This window comes from Sander lucioperca, chromosome 22 (assembly GCF_008315115.2).
Source record: "Sander lucioperca isolate FBNREF2018 chromosome 22, SLUC_FBN_1.2, whole genome shotgun sequence".
In the NCBI taxonomy this organism is placed as follows: Eukaryota; Metazoa; Chordata; class Actinopteri; order Perciformes; family Percidae; genus Sander; species Sander lucioperca.
In genome coordinates this window covers 13244318-13263973 of record NC_050194.1, presented here as the reverse complement: position 1 = coordinate 13263973, position 19656 = coordinate 13244318, and the positions used below count along the sequence as shown (strand labels likewise).

At 37.5% G+C, this 19656-nt stretch overlaps 3 protein-coding genes across 5 annotated transcripts; 1 reads left to right on the top strand and 2 right to left on the bottom strand.

Annotated features, from left to right (window-relative positions):
- Positions 1-645: 645 nt before the first annotated feature.
- On the bottom strand, positions 646-3073 carry zgc:56095 (uncharacterized protein LOC406286 homolog). 3 transcript variants are annotated; one of them, XM_031315108.2, is made up of 5 exons: positions 2818-3073; positions 1964-2067; positions 1660-1806; positions 1431-1556; positions 646-1189 (listed from the first exon to the last, which is right to left on the bottom strand). In XM_031315108.2, the coding sequence occupies exons 2-5, from the start codon at positions 2063-2065 to the stop codon at positions 1040-1042; spliced, it is 525 nt and encodes a 174-aa protein (XP_031170968.1). In that variant the 5' UTR covers positions 2066-2067; positions 2818-3073; the 3' UTR covers positions 646-1039. The 3 variants fall into 3 exon arrangements, with proteins under 3 accessions (XP_031170968.1, XP_031170970.1, XP_031170969.1); XM_031315110.2 differs by lacking the exon at positions 2818-3073 and adding an exon at positions 2285-2722 and having other exon boundaries at positions 1964-2069; XM_031315109.2 differs by lacking the exon at positions 2818-3073 and adding an exon at positions 2279-2721.
- A 3841-nt stretch (positions 3074-6914) lies between these two features.
- LOC116061010 (receptor-type tyrosine-protein phosphatase H) lies at positions 6915-17429 on the top strand. Its single transcript, XM_031314826.1, has 21 exons — positions 6915-7002; positions 7333-7587; positions 7792-8049; positions 8292-8546; positions 8751-9005; positions 9310-9564; positions 9769-10023; positions 10328-10579; positions 11218-11475; positions 11673-11903; positions 13550-13813; positions 14014-14107; positions 14194-14244; positions 14458-14539; positions 14707-14797; positions 14934-15010; positions 15297-15431; positions 15713-15835; positions 16033-16190; positions 16463-16598; positions 17073-17429. The coding sequence occupies exons 2-21, from the start codon at positions 7341-7343 to the stop codon at positions 17211-17213; spliced, it is 3618 nt and encodes a 1205-aa protein (XP_031170686.1). The 5' UTR covers positions 6915-7002; positions 7333-7340; the 3' UTR covers positions 17214-17429.
- A 64-nt stretch (positions 17430-17493) lies between these two features.
- si:dkey-197c15.6 (putative nuclease HARBI1) lies at positions 17494-19561 on the bottom strand. Its single transcript, XM_031314829.2, has 2 exons — positions 18815-19561; positions 17494-18220 (listed from the first exon to the last, which is right to left on the bottom strand). Exons 1-2 carry the CDS (start codon positions 19497-19499, stop codon positions 17790-17792), a joined length of 1116 nt encoding a protein of 371 aa, XP_031170689.1. The 5' UTR covers positions 19500-19561; the 3' UTR covers positions 17494-17789.
- Positions 19562-19656: the final 95 nt, after the last annotated feature.

Here is a 19656-nt window from a genome sequence, read left to right as displayed (position 1 = left end):
CAAAACGAAATAAAGACTAACACAGCAAAATAAAAATGTAATGTTATTGTGGGGCTGTTGTACTTAGTTGCAAGTCTATTCCTCCCTTAGCAAGTTCAGCTAATAAACAGGCCCTTTTCCCTCTATGAGGGCACGCCTTTAGATTGGAAGTATACCATACTAGAGACGATTTTAATTATAACCTCATGATGTTTTGTAAACACCGTTACTCTCATTCAGTCATATTTCCTCTTGATCCAAATCAATCTGTAAAATATTTGGATCATTATCTTGGATGTGCTGCAGGCAGCACTGTATCTCTAGATTGCAACTGAAACACTAACAGAGTAGTACGCCTAGCTGTGATGCACGCTGTTGACATACTTCTGACACTGAATCTTATCTTTGCTGAAACATGTAATTTACTAAGAAGCAGCATAGTCATTTTTAACCACACAGTGTCAGTTAGCCTAATGTTAAACATTAAGCTCCCACCCAACAGTGACTAAGCAAAGTCCCACTGTTATCAGTGTTCTGTAGTGGCAGTCATGACATTAGGAAAAGTACAGAAAGTGCATTTAGACTGCATGACAGATCAGATGACTAAACAGATCAGATGACTAAACAATTGAACATAGGTGTAAAAAAAAAAAAAACTAACAAAAATGATATGTCAGCATAGTCTGGCTTTATTCAATGATACGCCAAATCTATAATCTACAAAAGATGTGGGTAAAAACCTCTGACACTGGAATGCATGAATCATGATACAACAGAGTCTAAATAACAAGCGACTCATTAACAGCTTAAGAAAATCTTAGTTTTTAGCACCATATTAATGAGAACATTATTTTTTCAGTGTGGTTCCATGAAAAAGAGGTTTTTCTGTTATTTTGCTTTGAACTTCTCTTTCGTCATTGGTACAAGAATGAAGTTTGTGGTAAACTGTGAAAATATTGTATAGTTTTCTTAACTGAGAAGAATGCACAGTGGGAAGGACGTTTTTCCCTGTTGACTCTATACATCTTTTGAAATGTGGAGCTTATTTCACTTTACTTGTTTAAAGAGTATGTTTATCAAAGAGGTATTCTCCCATAGGACCGTGTGTCTCAGACGCAGTGATGCGGGTCAGACTGCCAATGTAATCGCCCAGCTTCTTGATGGTGTCATGGCTGTCGTTCAGGAAGTGCTGCTCAAGGAAGTCACACAGCTACAAAAAAGTAAGATGTAAAAAAAATGCTATGAAAAGGTGGTCAAATAGGTAATAACTTAGGACAAAGTTACTATTAAGATTGAACATCCCTTAAATCTTACAGACAGATTTTGTTTAATACATATTGAGCTCACACAAAAATTTTTCACACAACATTTTTCATATTATCCATCTCTCAGCTAAAGAAAAGACAACAAGTAGCAGTTACAGTATGTCTATCTAACAGTGTCAGACTTACATGAGGGTCAGTGTGGACGCCAGCTCTGCGGTGCACCTCAAGGATACATGTGTTTAGGGACTTCTGGTAGTCCAGGGAAAAGGACATTGCATCCAGACCACCTCTCCAATCCTCTCTACTTGGTTTCTAGAACAGAAAGTTGGATAAATATATGTACCATTCTTGACAATAATGGCTTGAAATAAAATGCCCCCCCAAAAATATTTAAAAAAATAAAGTCTGGACTTACAGCAATAGTCTGGAGCAAAATTCGACCCCCTCTCATGTTCTGATATTCCAGCAGCTTCTCAGCCTGTTCCCTCTCTTTCACCGAGCGCTCCAGGAAAAAAGTGGAGAATTTTGGCAGGGCAACATCATCCCTGTCAAAATACATCCCCTAGAAGAAATATTTAGGGATTACAGTACAGACACATGAAAAAGAATCATAGCAAAGAGGGCAATTTATATTGTTTTATTTCAATGCAAAATAGGATTTAAATACATTACATAACAAATACGACTAATACAGGGACTATACAGAAAGCATACACTACCAGAGAAAGGTAGGCGTAGGATGCATTCAGCTTCAGGTTGATGAGTTTGTTGATGTCTCCTTCGGTCTCCGAATGGAGGTTTTGTTTTACCACAGACTGCATTTCTAAAAGACAACACACACACACACATATATATATATATTTTTTTTTTTTTTTGCTTTTTTTGTTTCAATCGCATTGATTGAAACAAAAAAAGCAAAAAAAAAATACTGACTGGTATAAGGGTAAACAAGAGTTTAGATATAGCCACAGATAACGGTCAGGTTTCCCGTGTTGTAGCACAAAACAGTCCAGAAGACAAAGAACATTTCTTACCGTTTTTTTTTCCTTAGCCAGCTAACTTGACTAACAACGGCTTTGTTCACTCGCCCTGTGAAGCTTGTCAAAGTTCTGCACGTCTTTGCTGGCGAGCTTTTATGCAACCGGTATTTAACGGCTTCAGTAAAACATCAGGCAGACTGTCGTCATGTGTTATAAAGAGAATTGAGTTCAAGTGGGATGTAACGTTAACGTCTCTAGTCAGGTGTTGAGAAGGTTAGGCTAATGTTAGCACATTGTGTAGACTGTTACGTTAGTGAACTTAAGTTCGATGTTAGTTTAAGTACAAACAACATTAACTTTAGTTCGTTTGTTGAAAGCATTTAAAACAAGAAAAACTAGTTACTGACGCAGGTCTTTACCAATTAAAGTAACGCTGACAGCCAACTGTTAGCTGACGTTAAGTAAGCATAAACTAGCATTCGCATTAACTAGCTAGCTAGTTAGCTAAACCTGACTGCGGCTAAAGTTTAGTGTTAGAATAATGTTAGTCTATTAGCGAAATTTCAATGTCACATCTGCTTTTTGTCAATCACCTGGGTCCTTGACGCTACCCCCTACTTCGCCAGGACTGTGGCTGGCTTTATCTTGTTTTAACAACACGAAACAGCTAGCTAGTTAGCTCGCTCGCTTGTGTGTTCATATCATCTTCTTCTTTATGGTTTTACGGCAGTTGGCATCCCATATGTTACATTACTGCCTCCTACCGGTATTAATCGTCATTAAACATATTTTTCCTCCCTTCAAGCCCATCTTTGATCCTGATTATCACTGGTCCCGACCGCCTGTACTACGAATCAAGATCAACATGTCCTGGATTTCTTTCAGTGATCCGGCTTCACCTAACCTAACAACCGTGGTCCCGCATAACCTGTATCACGACGCTGGTTATCAACTAGTTCAGTCAACCCAGGTTTTTCCAATCTAGAGACGTGCGCGTTCACATAAAAGAGGCGGTGTTTGCGCACCACGACCAATCGCAAACATCTACCAGAGCTGCTATCTTTTAAACAAGAAGAACAAACTATAATTCTACATAAATATGAAGAACACAGACACGGTTTAACAGGCAAAACGCAGGAAAGAAAGCTGGCAAAAAAGCCGACGCTGTTATGCGTAAATCACAACGCTTAGCTTATCAATATCCAGTGGTGTAGTCTACGTGATAGTAAGCTCCAGAATTTCCATATACTCACTTAAAAATGCCCAATGACACGTAACAACATACTTTCCATTATATGTTTGATATATTTTGAATTGTCATCTGTGCTTTTTTCTTCACATAGGCTCAATGGAGGTATTTCACCATAAATTGGTGCATAAAAGTGTATCGGAATGCAGGAAATGAAGTCGTTGATGCTTAAAACTTCCCTGGGGGAGGACACCCAGACCCCCCACTATGATATGCCCCCCTCCTCCCCCAAAGGCAGATTCTGGCCAATATACAGTACAGTACACCCACTACAATACATTAGACTAAACTGTTCACTTCCCCATCAGTCAGGCACAAGATCTGACCATATATAATTACACTTTTGCTTTCCATAAACTGTCGTTGCTTTAGGCTTTTATTTCAGTTGCAACCCCAGCAGTGGTGCGCGATCGTGAGAGAAAATTAAAAAAAACATAAAAACATAATTTAAACCGATGTGCGCATTGGCAACACACGGCTAAAGAAGGCAACAAATAGCCTATAAGTAATTCCCTCCGCTGAAAATCTATATCTTTCATAAAAATACCCATCAGGGAATGTTAACGGGGTTGTCGGTCTCTAAATGTTTTAACTTTTATGAGCGCACCTCTCTCTCTCTCTCCGCGAACCGAGCTCCAGCTGATCTTCTAAGAACGGTGACGCCGTTATTAAAGTGTGCTGTTCAATCTGCTCTGGCCAATTCTTAACTTTATTTTTATTTACTGATAATTTTCGGTTAGCCCCACTGTTTCTCACTCCTCCTACTTTATTTTATTGTAAGTTTCTCCCTTTTTCTGACCTATCCCAATATTGTTGCCACTGTTTGGATATTTCCCTCCATAATTTCCCCTCCTACTTTGACAGTTTAATATTCATTTCTACATTTCCTTTCTTGACCACCTCCTTTGCTAACTTATGCTAGGGTGACCAAACGTCCTCTTTTGCCCGGACATGTCCACTTTTTACGTACTGTCCGGGGCGTCCGGGGGATTTTATAAATTCATGAAAATGTCCGGTTTTCACTGTTTTTCATGGGACCATTAAGAGTGTACTTATGACCTCACATACTGTGAGCCTGACCCAGAATAGCCAGACCCACAAAATCACCTGAAATTTGTGATATGACATTTTTTCTGTACAATTTCTTTTACTGCAAAGTTTGCAGAGTGCATATCTTAAAATCTTTTGTCATACAAAACAAGTTATCATGCAGACATGGTCCAAATAAAAAAAACAGTAAGTTTACATACATGTTAATTAAAATGCTTTTTAAGCACAATATATGCTTAATATCTAATATGTAGACTCATTGTAAAGTAATGCCTAAAGATGCGGAAAATATAATTTATAAAGGTTACTTCCTCCTCATGTTTCCCCAATGGATAACGTTGGACAACATTTTCTTTGATATCCCAGCACTTTTATTGAGTGCTGCACCAAAATATGAGGCCATAAACACTGTCATGACTTCATGTTCTGTTAAAGTGTGTTGGTGATTTTTTCAATTCACAGTTCCTTATCGATGTCAACCACAAGGAAGCTATAAATATCACTGAGTTCCGAGACAGTGCAAAGAAACCAAAAGCAAATCTACTGTTATGTGAAACCAGCCCAACTGAAGAGACTAGACATTGATTTTAACTAAGAAATTATTCAAATAATAATTTAAAAATAGTTAGAAAACAAAACAAATATAGTTACATTGATCAACATTGAAAAGCTTTGCCTGGGTTTATAATAAAATAATTTATTGTATCTTTTATTTGCACATCATAAAGAGGCAGTCACAAACATACAACTGATTACGACAAACATACAGCAGATAAAGCAATTACCCCTAATAAACAGAGGGAAATTTACTTGATTGACTTACCTTTGACAAGTATGCACATTACATTATGACCGTTAATAAGGAAGTAACAGGCGGGGCAAAGGTCTCCGGTTGTATAAGGCCAAAAAGGAGAAGCAGCTATTTACATAGTCACTTGCCAATATGCGAGGGGACCAGAGGTTACAGAAGGAGGACATGGTTAAGAATTAAAAGTCAACACCACTGGAATAACGTTAAAAATTGGACTGTGTCAGCCCAGGCACGAAGAAATTCTTTGCCAACCTCCAGTGTTGTTGGTTTTGTCAACACACCCGTGGCAGTACTGAAAATAGAAACTTGAATTTTTATCTGTGGACAACAAAGGAATTGGACAAGCTCATAGCATGTGTGTAACTTAACAAAACGTAATAACAATGAAGCCTTTACCTCTCAAAATCATCTCAGACCACTTTATGCTGTATGTCTTCTTGTGTCTACTTTGGGTAAGTGTTTTTTTTTTTTTTTACCTTTCTGCTCTGATAGTGATCAGATAGTCTACCTACTGAAAAGAAGGTCACGCTTAACAAAAGAAAAACTTGGAAACCACAGTAATGGTTAAACCCATGATATGAACAGGGATATTACACTGTCTGAAATATCAGAATGTACAGAATTTACAAAGACTTGCACAACATAAGAATGATGGACTTTTTCAGATGGTGAAATATTAATTAATTATTTCTTGGAATCAGTAATCTATTCTCACTTACTTCCTCAGAGAAACAAAAGCTTGAATGAGGAAATAATGTAATACAAAACAATAGGTGATGTAAGTCCAACATTGTTATCTTGTTTATGGATATTTTAGACACGATGATATAGCTGGGTACCTTTTTTGTATTGTATTTATTAGGATTTATGGAATGTTTTGGAATGTTATAAAATCTAAGAAAATGTAGCTCAAGGACAATATTTTAAGTATGAACAGTGCAAAAATATATGTCTTTAACAAACAGGATTTGATATTTTAAAAAGCAATGGTTGGATGGTTAAGAACTTGAGATTTAGAGGTAGATGTTCCAAATACTACAACAATTTCCGGGCCATAATTTGCATTTGAAGGTCTCAGATGTTTCCTCAAGTTTGCTGCATATCAATATCGTATATTTGTCTCAAGTTGTATGTAAGTGATGTAAGTTCTTTGTACCTATGAGGAGAGATTGTTGACTAAAAAGTACAGTAGAACACCGCTTAACAGTAGTGTTGTCTTTTTTTAACCTCCTTGTCACAGTGCGGTTCACAGTATGTCAGATACAATATAATAGCAGAAATTACATTGCTTTGGGATATTCACAGATTGCGTAAGAGTTTTCTTAACTGTGATTCCATAGTCAAAATAACTCTTATGGCAATTTTGTACAATATGACATTACATTTTTGGGGGTCTCTCTGTGTTCCAACAATTCCTATTCTGGTTTTAGGGTGTCACTGACTCCTCCAACATAACAACAACAACAAGGACAAGTGCAACACAAGCAAAAACAACAACAACAGGGACAAGTGCAACACAAGCAAAAACAACAACAACAACAACAACAGGGACAAGTACAACACAAGCAAAAACAACAACAACAACAACAACAGGGACAAGTGCAACACAAGCAAAAACAACAACACAGTTAACCACTCCATTAACAACCCGTTCAACAACGAAATCACGTAAGTTTGAGTTGGTGACATGACTGTATTTCCTCATATTATAGTGCAATTATGATGTTTAATGGTGTGTCTCTCACTAAACCTTTTCTCTAATGAAACTGTCAACTCTTTGTCTTTTCAGCTCCTGAAAAGGTTAAGAATGTGACTGTGTTGAGATAACATAATATAAAGTATACTACTAACTAACTAACTTAACATTTTTTTACCGTTGCTGATAAAATGATGGAGTTAATTGAAACTATTAAATTAAAGACTACACAAAACCCTTTATTGTGGTAAATGCCTGGCACTGAACTTTTTTTTCTCTAATTAAACTTTTTGCCTTTTCAGCTCCTGAAATGGTTAAGAATGTGACTGTGTTGAGACAAAATGAGAGCAGTATAACTCTGATGTGGGACAAGGTTAACAACATCTCAACATACTTCCTACAATATGATAAGAAGGAGGACTCTATCAACGCAGTGAAAGGGTCATCAGTTGAACATGTGGTTACCTCCCTGAGTCCTGGAAGAAAATATAAGTTCACTCTCATCACTGCGTTTGAGGGAATCAACAGCACTGGATACACATTTGAAGCTGTCACTGGTAGGTGATCTTATATCTTATATTAAGAATCAGGCATTTTGCTTATGATATGCAAATTAAAGTCAAATTGCAATATTTATTTTTACTTGTAAATATAATTCTTCACACACCTTCCTATTAATGAATTGAGCATAATATAACTTAGGACACTAATAGGATAAAGTACAGTTTATTCACAAATATTAATGTCTCTTTACATTCTAGTGCCCCTTAATGCAGAAAATTTCACATCAGCTGGACAAAATGAGACCAGCATAACTCTGCAGTGGAAAAAAGTGAAGGACATCCTCAATTATACACTTGAGTACAATAGAACAGTGATAAATATCTCTGCATCACCGGGGTTAGAAAACGTGGATCAAACAATCTCGGAGCTCACAAGTGGGACTAAATACAACTTCACTCTCTTCACTGTGTTTGAAACTGTCAGAAGCAGCGGAGTAATATACTCTGCAGCCACTGGTAAGATGTTTTACCTCATATATATGCCTACAACAAGAGCCAGGACAGAGCTCTGTAACAATATCTCATTTAAAGTTTACTATTAACAGATGGCTGTTGCTAACTTAACATTTCTTTACTGTTGCTGATAAAATGATGAGTTAATTGAAACTATTAAATTAAAGACTACACAAAACCCTTTATTGTGGTAAATGCCTGGCACTGAACTTTTTTTTCTCTAATGAAACTTTTTGTCTTTTCAGCTCCTGAAATGGTTAAGAATGTGACTGTGTTGAGACAAAATGAGAGCAGTATAACTCTGACGTGGGACAAGGTTAACAACATCTCAACATACTTCCTACAATATGATAAGAAGGAGGAATCTAGCAACGCAGTGGAAGGGTCATCAGTTGAACATGTGGTTACCTCCCTGAGTCCTGGAAGAAAATATAACTTCACTCTCATCACTGCGTTTGAGGGAATCAGCAGCACTGGATACACATTTGAAGCTGTCACTGGTAGGTGATCTTATGTCTTATATTAAGAATCAGGCATTTTGGTTGTGATATGCAAATTAAAGTCAAATTGCTATATTTATTTTTACTTGTAAATATAATTCTTCACACACCTTCCTATTAATGAGTTGAGCATAATATAACTTAGGACACTAATATGATAAAGTACAGTATATTCACAAATATTAATGTCTCTTTACATTCTAGCTCCCCTTAATGCAGAAAATTTCACATCAGCTGGACAAAATGAGATCAGCATAACTCTGCAGTGGACAAAAGTGGATGGCTTTCCCAACTATATCCTTAAGTTCAATGAAAAAGAGATAAATGTCCCAACATCAGAGGGAAATTCAGTGACACAAATAATTTCAGATCTCACAAATACAACGAAATACATCTTCACTCTCTTCACTGTGTTTGAAACTGTCAGAAGCAGTGGAGTAAACATCACTGCATTTACTGGTTAGTGAATTTTCCTCTCATGTAGCCTTATAACAGGAGTCAGGACAGAGCTCTGTAAAATATAATATAATTTTAGGTTTGTCTGTGACAGATGTGTTTTGCTCACTTCATATTTTAGACTCTGGTTGAAAAAAAATACTGGAATTGAAAGCATAAATATAATTCTTCATAGCTCTGTAACAATATCTCATTTAAAGTGTTTTAAAGTTTTATTTTTTAAAGCAGGCTGTAATTTATTTTTAAATCAGTAACTCACAGTTTGGTCTTTAATGAAACAACTGTGTATTCTCTGATCTTCTTCCAGCTCCTAGAAATGTGAATAATGTGACTGTGTTGACTCAAAATGAGAGCAGTATATCTCTGACGTGGGACAAGGTTAACAACATCTCAACATACTTCCTACAATATGATAAGAAGGAGGACTCTAGCAACGCAGTGGAAGGGTCATCAGTTGAACATGTGGTTACCTCCCTGAGTCCTGGAAGAAAATATAACTTCACTCTCATCACTGCGTTTGAGGGAATCAGCAGCACTGGATACACATTTGAAGCTGTCACTGGTAGGTGATCTTATGTCTTATATTAAGAATCAGGCATTTTGGTTGTGATATGCAAATTAAAGTCAAATTGCTATATTTATTTTTACTTGTAAATATAATTCTTCACACACCTTCCTATTAATGAGTTGAGCATAATATAACTTAGGACACTAATATGATAAAGTACAGTATATTCACAAATATTAATGTCTCTTTACATTCTAGCTCCCCTTAATGCAGAAAATTTCACATCAGCTGGACAAAATGAGATCAGCATAACTCTGCAGTGGACAAAAGTGGATGGCTTTCCCAATTATATCCTTAAGTTCAATGAAAAAGAGATAAATGTCCCAACATCAGAGGGAAATTCAGTGACACAAATAATTTCAGATCTCACAAATACAACGAAATACATCTTCACTCTCTTCACTGTGTTTGAAACTGTCAGAAGCAGTGGAGTAAACATCACTGCATTTACTGGTTAGTGAATTTTCCTCTCATGTAGCCTTATATCAGGAGTCAGGACAGAGCTCTGTAAAATATAATATAATTTTAGGTTTGTCTGTGACAGATGTGTTTTGCTCACTTCATATTTTAGACTCTGCTTGAAAAAAAATACTGGAATTGAAAGCATAAATATAATTCTTCATAGCTCTGTAACAATATCTCATTTAAAGTGTTTTAAAGTTTTATTTTTTAAAGCAGGCTGTAATTTATTTTTAAATCAGTAACTCACAGTTTGGTCTTTAATGAAACAACTGTGTATTCTCTGATCTTCTTCCAGCTCCTAGAAATGTGAATAATGTGACTGTGTTGACTCAAAATGAGAGCAGTATATCTCTGACGTGGGACAAGGTTAACAACATCTCAACATACTTCCTACAATATGATAAGAAGGACTCTAGCAACGCAGTGGAAGGGTCATCAGTTGAACATGTGGTTACCTCCCTGAGTCCTGGAAGAAAATATAACTTCACTCTCATCACTGCGTTTGAGGGAATCAGCAGCACTGGATACACATTTGAAGCTGTCACTGGTAGGTGATCTTATATCTTATCTTATATTAAGAATCAGGCATTTTGCTTGTGGTATGCAAATTAAAGTCAAATTGCTATATTTATTTTTACTTGTAAATATAATTCTTCACACACCTTCCTATTAATGAGTTGAGCATAATATAACTTAGGACACTAATATGATAAAGTACAGACTCAAAATGAGAGCAGTATAACTCTGATGTGGGACAAGGTTAACAACATCTCAACATACTTCCTACAATATGGTAACAAAAGAAGTTCCATTGAGCTGAAGGACAACACATCAGTTAAGCATGTGGTCTCTTTGCTTAATGCTGGGACAAAATATAATTTCACTCTTATGACTTGCTTTGAGAAACTCAACAGCACTGGATTCTTATTTAACGCTGTGACTGGTAGGTGACCTTTGAGTACACTCCTGATACCAGGTATTTTGCTGATGATATGCAAATCATACAAAAAATGCTGTATTTGACTGTACTTAAAAAAAAAACAACTTATAGTAAATAGTATATATTATAGTAAGTAACAAATAGTCACAATTTCATTATGTAATACATAGGCTATTACTCACCTCATCCTCATGTGAGTGTATGTTTTTGACATTCACTCAGTATTTTTGTGTATGTGTTTTCAGTTCCCTCAAAGGTGGCTTTGGTCAATGTGACTGAACGCTCTGTGAACAGCATAACCCTGATGTGGACAAAAGTGAAAAAAGACTGGGGCTACTTTATCCAAATTAATGAGGAAAATTACCAAGTTCGCCCAAATACAACCATTAATGTTGTGTCCTATCCAATCACGTCTCTTAAGCCTGGAACAGAGTATCGATTCAGCGTGATCACGGTGTTCTCTGATCTCAACAGCACTGCTTACAAAGGCTTTACAGTAACAGGTATACACGACTTCTTTCTGACAAACTCAAAAAAGTGTTGTCAATGGATATCTTTCAATATGAATAATAACATGTTATTCTATATTTAAATTTACAAAGTCCTCATTTTGGAAAAGTATTATTTTTTGGTTGGATTATTTGCTAACTTTGACAAATCAAAGCTTTTCTGTCTGCAATTATTTTCTCATTTATTTCAGCCATAAACTGTACCGATGTAGCCTGGCGTGTTACTAACTCATCAATCAAAGGACTGATTAAAGGCTTGTTCTCGAATGCAACAGCCACCTATCACTCGCAAACTCATGTCAGTCCTGAAGGTGAAAATGTGTCATTTACCGGCCTTTACCCTGGTGCGACCTATGAAGTGTCTCTTGTGTACGAAAGAGATTCAACATTCTTTCTGCAGTGTAGCCACAAGCTGACAATCTGTAAGTACAAATCTGTCATCTGTCAATTCTATATCTTTACTAACACAATCTTTCTTAATCTGTATTTTAAGAATAAATATTTCAAAACATTTTAACCATAATAGTATTGGAAGGTAATCTGTGTATCATTCATTCATTTGTTTTCAAAATAAAAACAAAAAGCAAAAAAATGACTTGTTTTCTCAATACTCGATTCCAAAACCAAAATGAAAAAATGAATAACAACTTGTTTTTCCAATTTCCGATGTGAAAAATGGAAAAAACTGATAAAGAGCTTTTCATCCAATTTTAATATTTTCAACTGACGCAAATTGCATGACCCGGAAGTGACCTCTACTAGGACGCTATCAATACGTGTAGGAACAGAGGGTCCGCTATTAAACTATTAAAAAAGAAGTAACATTTTAATGAAAATAAATCAGTAAACACAGTGGAACACACAGAAACTCTCCAACATATTTATATAAGCGCGTTTATGTATTTGGTTGTGTTGTGTGTCTTTGCAGCGCGTTTATGTATTTGGTTGTGTTGTGATATTTGCAGTGCGTTTGCTGAATGCTGCGCATGTGATGTCAAATTAATGAAGTTGTTTTTCTTTTTGCATCGCTTCTTTTTTCGGGGTTTGCGTGCTTTTCTTTTTGCATCGTTTTTTATTTGCAGTGCGTTTATCTATTTGGTTGTGTTGTGGTATTTGCAGTGCGTTTGCTGAATGCTGCGCATGTGTTGTCAAATTAATGAAGTTGTTTTCTTAATTTGCTTGTGTTTTGTCTATTTGCGTGTGTTTTCTTAAGTTGCAGGGCGTTTGCCCCAGTCGGCCACCGTAGAGATCACTTCCGGGTCATGCAATTTGCATCAGTTGAAAATTTAAAAATTTGATGATATGCTCGTTATCCGTTGTTTTCCATTTTTCATTTGAGCACCAAAACAGAAATTGGAAAAACGAGTTGTTATTTGTTTTTTTCATTTTAGTTTTGGAAACAAGTATTGAGAAAACAAATCATTTTTTGCTTTTGCTTTTATCCTGAAAAACGAATGAACGAATGAACGAATGAAACGCGGATTGAAGGTGTCCTGTACCCTGGAAATCCAGGGTTCTCACGAGAGCACAATTTGAATTTGCTCAGCGAGTCACTCTGGCATTCAGTAATGATGCTCATTAACTATGCCCTTGTAGCCGAGGTGCCAGGCTAGGTGTCCTGTACCTCCATTTAATTAATTTAGTTTTTTTGTGGGTGCTTGAAACCAAATAAAAAATCTGAAAGAAAAGCTTTAGAGCACTGTGCAACAATATACCTTGTAACAATATACCTAATATCAATTCATTTATTGATTGTTTCCTTCATATAATTGATTGATTAATTTGGCTATAAAAGGTTAAAAGAAAATTACCAAAAGTACCCAACCCAGAATCGACAGCATCGTCTTCAAATTGCTTTTTTGACCCGACCACTACTCAAAATCCCTAAAAATATTTAATGTGCCCAACAAATAAAACAAAGAATAGCAGCAAATCCTTACTCTGGTAAAGCTGTAATGATTGGCAGAATGTGACTTAAGCGACTAATTATCATTACAGTTTTTTAAGATAAGTTTCTGTATTGTTTCTGATTGTATTTTAAAGACATATTTCCACTTGTTTTACTCAGTTCCTCCATATTTAAGTGCTCACTGTGAGTACTGGGCAGCGGGCTATTCTGTCTCCGTTGTCTGGAATAAACCGGATGGTGTGTGGACTTCAGTGGAAGTGAACGTGACTGGAAAAACTCACATAGTGTCTGAAAATATGGAACAGCATCTCATAATATCTGGAGTCCTACCGGCCAGAAAATATGAGGTGTCTTTAGCTTCACTGTCTGGGACCGTAAGGAGTTCTGACCCATTTGTTTTTTCGTGTCTTACTGATCCGAGAGGTGAGTCAAAGTGACTGTTTTACTCTATATGAATACCATTTCAGTGTGATGTAACATTTTAACAATATATTCTCACATTTTCCTCATTATTGTGCACTTTGGCATCATTAATATGACTTGCTTGTTGGTTTTGGTGTCTACTGTATCTACTGTATGTTGGTATGTTACAAAGCATTTGATCCTGTTTTTACTCCCCGCAGGAGTCATTGCAGGGTCTGTATTTGCTGTGCTGCTTTTTGGTGTCCTGGTCTGTCTGGCTGTCTTCATTTTTTTGAAAAGACCAGATATCATCAGGTTGGTGCTGCCTCAGTGACTGTAGTTAGATTATTTCCCTGTATGTACTCAATTGGACTCAAACCCTCTTTTTGTCTTTTCCACAGCAGAAAAAAGCCATTCATTGGTGGTTCCAGACAATCCAATAAAAAGTGCAAGCAAGTATACGTTTCTTCATCTCTTCATAATCACCATACCACTGTCGATCTACAATGTAGTGAAAAAAGAAAATTGGGTCTTAATTACAGAAATTTAGTAGGTTAACCATACGTGAAAATATACTGTGTATACGATTAACTTCAATGTTCATGTATGTCCATTGTCTTACATATTGTTAAAATGTGACATTAATTCTACGTTTTGATTTCCAGAGCTATTTCTGTGGCAAAGTTTCCAGACCACTTCTACCAATTATGTGCGGACGAGAACAGAGGTTTCAGCCAGGAATATGAGGTGCATTGAATAATCCAATTATATTTTGTTCTTCCTCTTCTATCTTCTTATTTTTTTGTATATGACCATACAACTGTGCATGTTTACTGTCGTGGTGTTTTTTTTATTTGCTTTCTATTGACCTTTGTCTCAATCACATGCCGTGTCATCTGCCAACTTCCATTCAGAGCCTCGTTCCTGTTGGCACAGAGCAAACAAAAAAGGCAGCTATTCTACCTGAGAACAAACCGAAGAATCGTTTCAACAATGTCCAGCCATGTAAGCCTGTCCTCTGACACGCTATCACGAGCAATAGAGACTCACGAAATAGTCCAGATCTACTGACTCATCTTAACCAATGTCTACTTTGTTGTGGTGCTTGGCAGTTACACCATCTTCTGTTTTCTAATCCTAGATGACTGGTGTCGGGTGAAGCTAACTACATCCAATCTCAATAATACCTCTGACTACATTAATGCCAGTTACATGCCAGTAGGTATTACTTGATAACAGTCAAAGGGCAGATTTGATAAGCTTCATTCATTAGCTTGTGAAGTTGCCACATTTGTAGTAGTAGTAAATTGTAGTAGTAGTAGTAAATTTAATAGTAAATGGTTGCTAAAACATCTGCACATGAACATAAATTTGAAATCCAACCATGTGTGCTGACTTTCTGTGATTTCATGAGGACAAAATGGTGTTTTATTTCATTCTAAGCAATGTAGGACTTCTACAATCTAGATAAGTGCAAATGCTAACTCTGACAATTGCTTCTCAGGGCTACAACAGCAAAAGCGAGTACATTGCCAGTCAGGGTCCTCTGCCCTCCACAGTCAATGAATTCTGGAGGATGATCTGGGAACAAAAGGTGAAAGGCATCGTCATGGTAACCAACTGCACTGAGGGAGGACGGGTGAGTCATCATCAGGAAGATTTGAGAATGTTTTATTATCAGATTTTATGGGGATGTGCAAACTTAAATTGGTAAGTCATTGTGAATCATTTGCTCTTATAGTTAGTGTCGTCAAATGGTGACAGTTTACGTGTCCTATTGTGCACCCAATTCTTTTTTGTGGGTTTTTCGGTCCCCACAAAGAACTGATAAAGATCTCGGGCTGATGTTCATTGACACTTATTGCTACAACTACATTAAAACAACTTCAATAACCTATTTTCTTTTTTCCTTTTTCCTAGACTAAGTGTGAACGATACTGGCCTGCAGACAGTAAGCCTTGCCCTTACGGAGAGCTGTCGGTCACCATCAGATCTGAGCAGCAGGAGCCCGACTGGACACTGAGGGAATTTAGAGTGAAACATGTACGAAACATCTCTAAAATGTTGATGGTTTAACTAAATAGGTTGGGTATTCACAAATCTCAATGTCACATATCATAAGAGAAGCTTGTTTGAATTGGTACACATTTTTAAAGAGGATAATCCTCGACGACTTTGTCTACTATATTGGTTCAAGACATAGACCTACTGTATTTGAATTCCTCTAATCGTCTTTACAGATGAACTCAGCGGAGCGCACAGTGAAACATTTTCACTTCACTGCCTGGCCTGACCATGGAGTCCCACAGGGCACAGAAGTCCTGATCCAGTTCAGAGGACTGGTGAGACAGCACATAGAGAGAGAAGGGGATGGAGCACCAACTGTGGTTCACTGCAGGTACAGAATGAGTGCTTGTTGTAAGTCTGGAGTGTGTGGTCAAAGACGTGCCCTGAAGTGTGGTCAACTGAATAGCTTACTGCTATTATATGCACATTCATTTTAAATGAAATGCCAGCTTTTATAACTTTCACTGGCTTTGTGAGTAAGAAAATACTCAGGAGGGAGAAAAATGTAACGTAAAAATCGACTTTGAAACCATCAGGACTACCTGATGATGAACATCATACCTGGACACTAACTGCTCTCCTTTTGCTATGTCTCGCTTTTAGTGCTGGAGTGGGGAGGACAGGCACTCTCATTGCCCTGGATGTGCTGCTTCAGCAGCTAGAGAAAGAAAGAGCAGTGGGCATCCATGGCTTTGTGCACAAGATGAGACTGAGCCGACCATACATGGTGCAAACAGAGGTAAAACTGATCTACCACTTCCTTAGTTAGGTACCCGTTTATGGTTGGGTCACTTGATTTTTAGACACAGGTTGTGATACAGTACAAGCACTGATACTATAGCATTATGTACGCTTTGCTTAGATTTCCATGTAGTTTCCATCCTTATTAAACATGGGTCTGAAATTGTCTTTTCTATCATCCCATTTAAACTTTTACAAGTCAAATCTTTTACACAATATTTATAAAAGAAATACTAATTTCACATTAATGTAGGTCTCACTGCACTAAGGTGTGTGTTATATGCACATTATTCATTGTATATGTACATTTTTTGTGACGCTGAATTATAAGTCCAAACACAAAAGCTTAGCCTATTATTAGGAAACTGAGGTTTGTAAACATACGAGGAAGTGTCAGCCAGAATATTGCGTGAACATAAATACTCTACACACAAAGTTCTGCTTTTCAAATGACCAGCAAATTTGTTTTCAGTCCCAGTATGTTTTTCTGCACCAATGCATCATGGACTGTCTGCAGCCAAATGAGAAGACTGAAGAGCACATATATGAGAATGCAGACATGATATACGCCAATGCCACTGCACTCCGAGAACTTCGTCAAACAAATGCCTAAACTAAACAAGATTGCTAGCACTGAAGTCAGTCTTTTATGCACTAAATGAAAAACATTCTAAATTCTACATGTGGTATTTTGTTATATAAACCGTAAATATGAAAAACATTTCTTATATATATTTACTGTACATGCATAGCACTCTTCTTATTTTAACTTGTAAATTTCTGTTCCTTTCATCTATAAAGTGTAAAATTATTATTATCATCATCATCATCATTATTATATTATTATTATTATTATTATTATTATGTGAGGGAAACACTCCAGATGACTGAAAAATGTTTTCAAATTACATTTATTAACAATAAGAAATGTAGGTAGAAAAAAATAATTTTCTATTTAAGAAATAAAATATTTTTTATAAACAAAAATACCTGAATGTGTTTTTATAAAGAGTGCAAATGAGATGAAAAATCCAGTATGCTGCCACATTTACAAATGAGTGTCAAACTGACAGAAAAGCAACAAACATCTAAAATCGTGTATAATAAGATGGGTTTTAGGTCCAACATTTGCCCATAATGTACATTGACTATCTGTTGCTTCCTAGCGCAGTTATCACACCAACTCTGCTTACACATCCTCTTCGGTGATGCCTATACTAGGTGGGTCCTTGCTAATGGGGGCAATAGAGAAGATACTATTGATGAGTTCCTGTCTGGCTTTTATGGCCTCTGGGTTGATCTCGTCTGGCACTGCACGCTGCTTGCCTGGATGCAGGGGCTCAATTTTACCAGCTACAGGCGGGGGAGGGACTGAGAACTTCTTAGCAATGTTGTGCAGGACACTGCACGTCTTGATAATGTTGGACTTCTTGTCCAAAGAGCCTTCCTGTGCAAAACCAAGTTGCATCAGGCACCTGAAACGCCTCTTCATGGAGCCGAGCGTTGTCCGCATGACGTTGTGGATCCTCATGTGGGCGTCATTGAAGCGGATCTCAGTGTCATTAGCAGGTTCTGACACGGGAGTCAAGACATGTTTGCTTAAGTGGTAGCCTTTCCCACCTTTGGAGGAAGACAGGAGAGAATGGGATTAATAAAAACTAAGCATGTAGTATGTATTGTGGAGGGTACAAACCAGCCTTGCAGTGTCCAGTCTGCAAGGAATTCATTACACAAAGCTGAGAAACTGTAAACCTGCTCTAAAGAAATTGCATGATTAAAACAGAAGTTGTGTGCTTAAGACAGTCGTGTTTAAAACTAAAAGGATTGTTTATGTTCAAATTAACATATAGAAGTGATTCTGATGACTGCATTGCATGAATTGTTACAAAATGCTAGTGGCAATGTATCAGCTCTGGAAGAAGCTAGTAAGTGGACCTTGATTTTAGATTTTTTTTAAGTCAAAATTGAGTATTATACTTTAAAAATAAATAGTTGTTGGTGGCATAACGTCATAAGATACAAAGCAAAAATACCTGTTTAATGTACTTGATTTTTCTGTGTGAATTGACAAGGCGTACAGGTGTGTGTGTGCTAATTATACCGTGAAATGAAGTAATGAAATATTGTCTTTAAAGTGTCAGAGGGCAGAATACCAATTATAGCATTTAAACAGGATGTCAGCAGTCTTGTTTTCCCATTTTTTGTGTTTCTTACCAATAAGCCAATAGGGTCCGTGCAGGTCCTCCTCCATTTCCCTTCCTTTGAACGACGACTCCCACATTTCTTGCTCAATAGTGCTGCCCACACAACATTTTTCAACACTCAGTATGTTTCCGTCGGAGTCGCATATGATCTGGCTCACCACAGATGTGTAACCGAAGGTGTTGACAAAAGACCTGAAAGAGTCCTTCTCGTATGGCGAAGCTCGGATCTTGAAGTGAGCAGGAGCCAGGACGCCCAGCACCTTAGGGATCCCGCATAACTTCTCTATCCTGAGGGCGACATTGGCTCTGGCTTCCCGGATTTGGGGGAATGAGATGAACGTCTCACACATCCCCGCGATGATCCTGGAGACATCGGAAATGATCACGAGGCATTCCGTCTGGCTCTGCCCGAATCTCTGTGCGATGTCGGCGGAGAAAACTCCATGTGCGTAATAGTTCAGCGCCACCATGACCGTCGCATCCACGGACAGTGCGGGTTTCTTCAGAGCGACGCTCTTCATGCGGACGCGGACAGTGTCTGTGATGAAAGCGATGCAGGGTCTGGTGAGGTGAAACATCTTGAACAAAGCTTCATCGTCGAACTCGTCGAAACAGCTCGGAGCCGTACAGTCCGCTTCTTCGTGTCCGAGGAGCTCTTCCTGGACCGCGAGCCACACCGGCAGAGCGAAGGCCATGCGTTTACCGTTACTGCAGCAGTACGTTTAAATAAATACACGTGTAACTCGGGCAGAAAAGTTCCAACAAAAGGTTACAGGATAAATGATAAACCGTACCATGGAAAAATAACCATAGAAGCACGCTCTTCTTCTTCTTGTTGTTGAGGCAGTGGGC

Bases quoted from the DNA above. Each gene is read 5' to 3' on its own strand.
- zgc:56095 (XM_031315108.2), bottom strand. From the start codon at position 2,065: ATGCAGTCTGTGGTAAAACAAAACCTCCATTCGGAGACCGAAGGAGAC. The intron at 1,807-1,963 runs GTAGTGTATGCT...TATTTCTTCTAG, and splicing joins CCTACGCCTACCTTTCTCTG to GGGATGTATTTTGACAGGGA. The intron at 1,190-1,430 runs GTAAGTCTGACA...ACTTTTTTGTAG, and splicing joins GCGTCCACACTGACCCTCAT to CTGTGTGACTTCCTTGAGCA.
- LOC116061010 (XM_031314826.1), top strand. From the start codon at position 7,341: ATGGTTAAGAATGTGACTGTGTTGAGACAAAATGAGAGCAGTATAACT. The intron at 11,476-11,672 runs GTATACACGACT...CATTTATTTCAG, and splicing joins CAAAGGCTTTACAGTAACAG to CCATAAACTGTACCGATGTA. The intron at 14,245-14,457 runs GCAAGTATACGT...TTTGATTTCCAG, and splicing joins CAATCCAATAAAAAGTGCAA to AGCTATTTCTGTGGCAAAGT.
- si:dkey-197c15.6 (XM_031314829.2), bottom strand. From the start codon at position 19,499: ATGGCCTTCGCTCTGCCGGTGTGGCTCGCGGTCCAGGAAGAGCTCCTC. The intron at 18,221-18,814 runs GTAAGAAACACA...CTTCCTCCAAAG, and splicing joins CGGACCCTATTGGCTTATTG to GTGGGAAAGGCTACCACTTA.